The 8,599-nt window shown below is 34.9% G+C and overlaps 1 protein-coding gene across 2 annotated transcripts in view; it reads left to right on the top strand.

Annotated features, from left to right (window-relative positions):
* Nucleotides 1-8,239, top strand: part of SREK1 (splicing regulatory glutamine/lysine-rich protein 1) — a 33,820-nt gene extending 25,581 nt beyond the window's left edge. The window contains exons 10-12 of one of the 2 annotated variants that reach the window (XM_012721879.1): nt 1,553-1,648; nt 3,516-3,657; nt 5,042-8,239. In XM_012721879.1, the coding sequence (XP_012577333.1) occupies nt 1,553-1,648; nt 3,516-3,657; nt 5,042-5,191 (388 nt within the window). In that variant the 3' untranslated portion in view covers nt 5,192-8,239. Of the gene's footprint in view, nt 1-1,552; nt 1,649-3,512; nt 3,658-5,041 lie in introns of both variants that reach the window. The other variant, XM_004678245.2, reaches the window with a different exon arrangement.
* The last annotated feature ends 360 nt before the right edge of the window (nt 8,240-8,599 follow it).

The raw sequence follows: 8,599 nt of genomic DNA, 5'->3' as shown, positions 1-8,599 counted from the left end.
AAGGTCAGTAGAGGTCTGCTGCACTGTGCCCATAAATAAATCTTTAAAAAAAAAAATAACTGCAAGAATTTTACTCAATGCCAGATGTTACATCTCAGCATAATTTTTCATGACTAATCTTATGTAATTCTTCACAATAAGCTTGTTAGAAGACTATTATCTCTCCTCTTTATTTTTTCAATATATTCATTGCTTCATCCTTCAGTTTTGTACAATGTATGGTTTCCCTATGAAATCCTCACCCCCAACTCCCTGTCCACCATCACTGTAGTCCCTTATGCTCCTCTCTCCCCTGTCTTGGTCCTTCATCTTCCTCCTAATCTACAGAATGGCTCTGATCTACAGTTGCCTGATGGTTTTGATTTTCTCTGTTTTAAAACATGGGGAAATTGGATATTAAAGAAAAGTTTTTATCTGCTCTGTTCTTTACTGTAGGGTTAGTAGCTCTTTCTGTTCATTGTTGAGACTAACTTTGAGAATCTCTAAACCAATTTGTGACACCTTTAAAAAATTGCCTCAGGGCCCTCCCTGGTGTTACAGCAGGTTAATGCACAGCACTAAGAAGCTTAAGCCACTTTCACATGAGTTCAATTCCCCCCTGCCCCGTAGGTGATCCACATGGCCTGGGAGACCTCTCCTGACCCGCCCACTGCTCCCCTGAGCAGTGTACCTCATCCATCTGCCTGTTCTGCTCCCCACACTGTCTCTGGTGAATCTTCTCACCTACACATCTCTGGCCTGTAACCCAGTTCTGTATGCATAAGTAATAAATTTTTAGTAATATATATTAATTTAGAGTATGCATTATTTGCTGGTATGTTAAGGAAAATAGCTGTTAATAATGTTAAACTCCTGATAATCTGTTAAGTAACTATTTTTTATCTTGTCATCTTTAAATTCCAAGTTTTTTTTATTCCAAGTTTTAACTATTTTATTTAACATCCAAGTGACTTGTGCACTCAATTTGAAGTTAATAGAGCAACAATAATAAAATGATTTGTGAAGTTAAAACTACTTCTCTCTAACATGAATTAATATGAGTACTTTTCTAGAGACATTTTAAAAAAGTGGGTCTAGAAAGTTCACATTTGCAAATTCATGTATCTTGTAATTCTTACAAAAGGATCTATTACCTTGTTATAAAATAATCCACAGTGGGGCAGCAAGGAGCTAGGTGTATGATAGAAGATGTTAAAAACAAAACATGTTACAGATGCTGAGGAAGAAGATACTTAAATTTTAGAGAATCTGAAACAGTTGTTTTTCTGTTTTAGCAGTTCTTAAAACAAACCAGATGAAATATGGCTCTATACTTTTCCCCAAATACGAAATCTTAGTGGATGTCAGTCTTTGGAATTGTATGATTCATAATTTAAACCCTCACAAAAACTATTATGACGGAATGTTGGTAAGAGCATGAGTTGAAATTGACCTCGAAAGAACACTATTCATTTGAGAGCACAAGTGTTCTTGTTTTTATATATTTAAGTTGCTGTGTTTTTTTTTTTGTTTTGTTTTGTTTTTTAATATATCCTGTATTTTTGGCTTTCAGAGACAGGCGTAGAAGGAGGAGCAGAAGTTCTTCCAGATCACCGAGAACATCAAAAACGATAAAAAGGAAATCTTCTAGGTCTCCATCTCCTAGGAGGTAGGTTGGAAATGTTCCTGAAACTTAGGAATGAAGCAGGGGAGGAATTGTTTTTCAATTTATTTTAAAAAAACTTTGTTTTGAAGGTAAAGTATGTAATATCAAAGCAGTATAAAAATATGGTATATAGTAGGGGCCTCCCTGCTGGTGCAAGTGTTAAAGGTTTAGCTCTATCTGTCCTGTCAAGCTAATGCCAGCCACTGCAGCAGGAGTTTGATCCCCAGCCAGGGAGGTGACCCACACTGTGCAGCAGACTTCTCCTGTCTCCCGACTGCTCCCCTCAGCAGTGTATTTTAGTCAGTTTGCCTGTTCTGTTCCTACTCTCTCTTTAGGTGAATCCTCTCATCCCCCCCACACCTCTGGCCTGCACCCCAGCCAGCTCTTGTATGCATAAATAAATAAAATTTTTAAAAGTTATATGTCGGTGGATCCTGACTTCTCACCATGTGCTATTCTATAGGGAATGACTATTTGTGTGTGTGTAGCCTTCTTGTTTTATGTATAGATACAAGATGATAATATATATTTTTTCCTCCTCTTTTTCATACATAGTACAACAAAATATGTACTGTTGTGCACTTGTTTTTGTCAATTACCAGATGTTTTCATATTTGTCAGTGTTTCTTCATTTTTGTAATTACATAGACATGGCAGTACCTTAGTTTATTTAACGGATCTGAAAAAGATGGGTTTTTTATTCAAATACATATTAGAAGTTACATAATTTCTTACTGTAAATAATATAATGCTATAATGAATTACTTTGGACTTAATACCATTTAATAGTGTTAGTATGTGTGAAATGTTTCCAGACATGGTATTGTTTAGATCAGAGTAAGTGTGTTTATAATTTTGAGAGCTGTTTCCATATTGCTCTTCATTAAGATTGACAGCTGCTTGGTCTTTAACCAACTTTGTAATAGAATCGCTTTCCCAGTTACTAAACAAATGATCAGAGTTCTAAATTTTTGTGCTGTTATAGAAGACAAGTAGTAAGCATATTCAAATTTTAATTGCATGTCTCATACAACAAAGGTTACTGATTCTTGATGTATTTGAAGGGTATATTCTCTTCTGTGTATTGTCTGTATTTTGCCCCTTTTCTGTGTGTCCTTTTATGCATCTTCCCACCCCCCCAAGTTCAACGTTTTCTTTTTTGTATTAGGGAGGTGATAATTTAGTGATTTGGTTTCAAGTGTCATTCTTTGTCATTCCTTTTAAAAATTGCTTATGGGACTTAATTTTATAAGATTTTGATTTTTCTTACAGCATTAAATTTTTTTCTTTGTGATATCTAGATTTTTTTTTTTTTTTAAGATTTATTTATCCATACAGTATAGGGCTACAGGCCAAAGGTGCAGGGTTGGTGAGAGGATTCACCAGAGACAGAGGGGGGAGCAGAACAGGCAGATTGAAGAAGTACACTCCTGAGGGGAGCAGCAGGCAGGTCAGGAGAGTTCTGCTGGGCCATGTGGGTCACCTTCAGGGCTGGGGATGGAACCTGCACTGCAGTGGCTGTGGCTAGCTTGCAAGTGCTATGTCCTAATCTGTTGCACCACCAGAGAGGGCCCAATTTCTAGATTTTAAGTCATAAAGTTAGAATAAGTTTTTCCTATTCTAAGTTTTAATGGAATTTCTCATTGTTTCTTATTATACTTGTATGATCTTAGTTCTTTTAATTCTTTGCTTATTATACTGGGTGAAGTAAATAAGATTATAGGACCCACTTATATAACTTGTTCATGTAGGGTTACTAAGATGCTTGTCTGTTTATAATGCACTTATGCCAGATAAAAGTATTTTGTCAAAAACATAGTAGGTCTTTAATTTTTTAGAGGCTAACATAATACCAATATTCTTGTAGCAGAAATAAGAAGGATAAAAAGAGAGAAAAAGAAAGGGACCACATCAGTGAAAGAAGAGAAAGAGAACGTTCAACCTCTACGAGAAAGAGTTCTAATGACAGAGATGGGAAGGAAAAGTTGGAGAAGAACAATACTTCACTTAAAGTAAGCAATAGTTATTTAATGTTTAATAATTAAAATTCTTCTTCCTTATTGCATGGAAATGGTTTTAGATTAACAGTTCCTTGTGACAGCAGCTTGTATATTGTATGTAATTAATTTTTATTGAATTAATAATTTTCTTTAAATTAGGGGATAAGAGCTAATTAAAAGTTTCCCTTTTTTTAATTCATGACTTTTTTTTTTTTTAAGTTACAGTAACCTCAGTTTACAATGTTGAATGGGATTTAGGAACATAGGGTTCACTTCAGCAAGTATCTCGATCTCACCACATCCATAACCAAATGAGCATTCCTTGCTTTGGAGAATCATAGAATGGCATGCCATAAGAAAAATTTTACTAAGATGTATGTTCTCCTTTTTCCACAATATATTTGCTCCAACAAATTTGATGTTTCATTTTTACTGGTTTTGTAGTATAGACTAAAATTCGGTTTATTAGTTAGAAATAAGGAATTTATTTGAATTCATATTTTAAGTCCTTTTGATTGTGTTAAGTCCCTTATATAGTAAAACGTGTGTGTTTAAGTCAGTTTGTGAGTTTTGAGTTTTCATCTTAGAGTCATATTTACTCTTACACTAACAGTTAGCATCACCATCAGTAATACTGATAACATCTTTTTTTTTTTTTAATTTTTTTAAAGATTTATTTATTTGTGCATACAGAACTGGGGTACAGAAGCTCAGGGGTGGCGAGAGGCTTCACCAGAGACAGAGTGAGGAGCAGAACAGGCAGATTGACGAAGTACACTGCTGAGGGGAGCAGCGGGCGGGTCAGGAGGGATTTGCCACGCCATGTGGTCACCTCCCGGGCAGGTGGGAATCCAACTCATGTGGAAGTGGCTTTAGCTTCTTAGTGCTGTGCTTTAACCCACTGCGCCACCAGGGAGGGCCATGATAACATCTCTTAAAGAAAGCTTTTTATATGCCAGTCACTTGCCCAACTGTTCTTAATTCATGAGGGTAGAATTTGGACTATTCTTGTGAACAGTCTTTGCGAAGAATAGTGCCTTTCTTTTCTGCATTTCCTTACTTTTGCTTTTTTTGATGTTCCTGGCATCGTCAGAAATTATTTTATTTTTCTAGTACATCCATACCACTTTTTCACATCAGTTAGCAACATTTAATGAACACTTTGTTAGAAATTTTGCTTACCTATTTTATTCTAGTTTAATTTCTGTTGATCCATTTTCTGAGAGTAATAAGAAATATATTGACATGTTTGTATATCCTGTTTATATGAAAAGGTGTAATGGAAGAAATTACCCAGTTTTATTCATAAAAGATAAATATTTTAATCATAACTAGATATAAATAACAAGCAACTCTTGAGGCATATATAATATGTACACCTTAATATCCATTGTAGGAGAAGGAGCACAATAAAGAACCAGATTCAAGTGCGGGCAAAGAAACAGATGACAAGGACACACCAAGGACTGAGGAAAACCAAGTGCAACAAAATGGGAATTGTCAGCCAAATGAAGAAAACCTCGCTACCAAGACAGAAGCAGTATAGGAGTGACAAATGCACCTCTAAACACCCTGGAATAAAATCCAAAGCTTTTAATTATCTCAACAAGATGCTAAGCAGTGAAGAATCTTACTGTGTATAAAGATAGCACTAGCAGCTTCTTTAGTTGTTATGTGACTTTGTGGCCATCTTGTTACTAAGTAAGGGGGAAAAAGAATGGACATCATAAGAATAACAGATGTTGCTCAACACCTCATCTTCTGAAATCTGTGCATTTCCATGGTGGCTAACACACTTGTCATGTAGTTTATTAGTGTTTGCCAAGAATCATTACAAGTAAATGGGACATCAAAGACCCAAGTTTGTCCTATCCACAAAGACAGGAGATATGCATTGGACGCTCTTTAAAACAAATGCTAGTTACTGAATTTGTATTGTTTTACTTTTGTCTTTCAATTTCAATATATACAGATTGATGATGTGCTTGAAATCGGTGCAAATATATACACACCCTTGTAAGTGCAGAGTAAGAAGTTTTAACATTACTTCACAGAATTTATAGTGATTGTTAAATTCTCACTATTGTGTTTTCTTTTGCTCACTGTTTAGGATGGCAGTTTTTCTTTAAGATAGTTTTTCAAATTAAAAATTGTTTAAATAAGTGGATTGAAAAACAACTGACAATGCATGCTACTCTTCTGTTTCAAAAAGAAGAGCAACTGTTGAATACTAATCATAACATATTAGTATTCAGTGTTTAGAATCATTGGGTCTCCCACAAAGAAAGCATTTTTTTTTTTAAACTTTCTGGACATTTCCAAGCTTATGAATAATATTGCAGTGTGTGTTGTCAGCTGTAGATGGCAAAGGTGCCATATTATAAAAAGAAAACTGGGTTTTCAAAATGGGCTATGGGAGCACAAGCTGAAGCTTTAGTGCCTTCTACAACGTGGTATGATGTTTTCTAGAATTTTATATGTGCTAGTCATTCTTAGTTCATATGGATTTTAGATGGATATTTTGTTCACTCCCATAGAGAAATGTACAAGTGGTATGTCAGAAGAGCTTCGTTCATAGTTCACCTAATATGAGAGGAAGTCCTGTTTCAGGAATGACTTCAGAGCTTAAAAAATCTGCAGTTTTGGGACCATCAGTTTTATACTGTGATAACTGAAAATGAAACATGTTATTTAAATCAAAGTAAACTCTTTAGTTGTCTACATTGGATGGCCTTAATTATTACCTCTCAATCACCCTCTCATAAATGATGTGCAGAAATTGTACTTAAAGGAGAATGTGTGAGGTGGTTTTATGTGTAAGGCTATGTTTACTTGAGTTTGAAATATAGGTCATCCATCATTCTTTAGGCTCACTTTTTACAGAGTATGCAAGTAGTAAGGTGACAACATTGCTGATATTTCCCCTAAAATCCATAACCCATCGTTTCAGAACTTTTCATTATTATTATATTTCAAATTTATACCTTTTAATTAGCATGTTATTAAAAAATCAAGTATACTTTTAATGCATCCTAATACAATCAAATTACTCAGTTGCCTTACCTCATGGAGTTATTGATGATTTAGAAAGCTGAGTAGCAGATCAGTTACTTGGTTTCAACTTGAGTTTTCTTTTAATGTTAGTACTAGTGAAAGTATTTGGTGAAAAATGGAAAGAATTGCTCTTACTGCAAGTAATGAAGCCTGGTTTGATTATGAAGCTGCTTAATTACTCTTAATGTGTTCAGAATTACTGTTTTGTTTTTTTTTCTTTTTGTCACTGTATATTAAAGTTTTTGAAAATGCTTTACTATGTAAAGTATAGATGGTCATTTTAATCATTCAACCACATACGGTTGGCTGGTAAACAGCTTATTCTGATACAAGAATGCTTGGGTGCATATGGAAAGATTGTGAAAGGAGTGTATCTTGCTTCAACAACTGTCTTATTTATGATATGTAAGTAGAATAGAGCAAATGTTTGACTCTTGTTATTTTTAGTACCATTTCTCTAATAAAGCTAAGTATTTTAGAGGAAAGTGTTTATGCTTTTCAAAACAGCATTAGTTTTATCATCTTGTTTTAGTTGAGGTAGATATTGTTTCACCATGGAGAGTGCATGTTTGTATGGTGTCTATAAAGCAATCATTTAAAGTTTTGAGTGTTTTCTTGTATCTGGACTCTATTAAATGTTTTTTATGTTAGTAATTAATCTATTTAACCTGGTTCCTGCTGTTAATTATTTTCTTGCTAATGATACTTAGCTTTGAACTAATCCTGCTAATTTTAGAGACACTGATTTGTAAAAGTTGGGCATAAGAAATTACAAGAACTCTGGAGAAAGTGAAATCGTTTTCTTAAATGGGCTTAAGGAAACAAAGCTATCTTGTGTCTAAATATACTGGGGTGGGATATGGGGAGATAATTTCTTTTTGTTCTCTCATACAAGTTGATACATTTCTTCTTTTTTTTTTTCTTTCAAGGTATTTTGTTTTTAAGAATATACTTTTTCATCCCAGGTAGATGTCAGGAAAACTTGAGGTAAGGCCAAGAAGACATTGATTTTACTCTTCAGACCTTCTGAAGCTTGAGTATGCAGAGAGTATACTCTCTTCTTTAAATTGTAGTTGCTAGTCATCATTCTAGAAAAATGTATTGGTTCTCTTGTTCTTGCTTCTCAGCAATGGATATTGAACTGGTAATACAAGATGATCCTGCAAGGTAGCCAGTTTCATGTGAGAAAATAAGTATAAATCCTTAACTTCTGAAGTCTTCTCCTTATTACTGGTTTTGTTAAGTTAATTATAATTGCAAACACTATTCCCTTTGTGTTTGTCTATTCAGGCTGCTTTTTTCCCAAAAAAGTTCAGGACATGCCATGTTAATCTCCAGGAGTTGTCAGATGCTTGAATTTTGACATGTTCAATTAAAACCATATACAGAATCACTTATTTTTTTCAACAAAATAGTTTGTGGGCTTCCCTGATGGTGTAGGTGTTAGTCTTAGTGCTTTCAAGCTATTGACCACTGCAGCATGAGTTTGATCCCTGGCCACGGAGCTAACCCACATGGTGCAGTAGACCTCCTGTCTCACTGGCTGCTCCCCTCAGCAGTGTATTTCAGTGGACCTATTTGTTCTGCTCCCCACTCTGTCTCTGGTTAATCCTAGCCCCCGCCCCTCCCCAACCCCCACACCTCTGGCCTACACTCCAGTTCTTCTATGCATAAGTAAATAAAGATAAATCTTAAAGTAATTTGTTAGAATACTCATTTTTTTTATTCTTACATATGTTATCTTTACATTAGAACTTAAAGTAAACCCTGAATTTGAAGATAACTCATTTAAGGATTATAATATGTAACAATAGGCTTCTAAATCTTGAAAGAAATGTATTAGAAGTAACACGATTTGGGGCCCTTCCTGGTGATGCAAGGGGTTAGAGTGCAGCACTGC

This window comes from Condylura cristata, unplaced genomic scaffold (assembly GCF_000260355.1).
Source record: "Condylura cristata isolate star-nosed mole 26May11 unplaced genomic scaffold, ConCri1.0 scaffold00007, whole genome shotgun sequence".
NCBI classification, from domain to species: Eukaryota; Metazoa; Chordata; class Mammalia; order Eulipotyphla; family Talpidae; genus Condylura; species Condylura cristata.
Note: the sequence above shows the minus strand (reverse complement) of the source record. Positions and strands in the feature narration are given on the sequence as shown.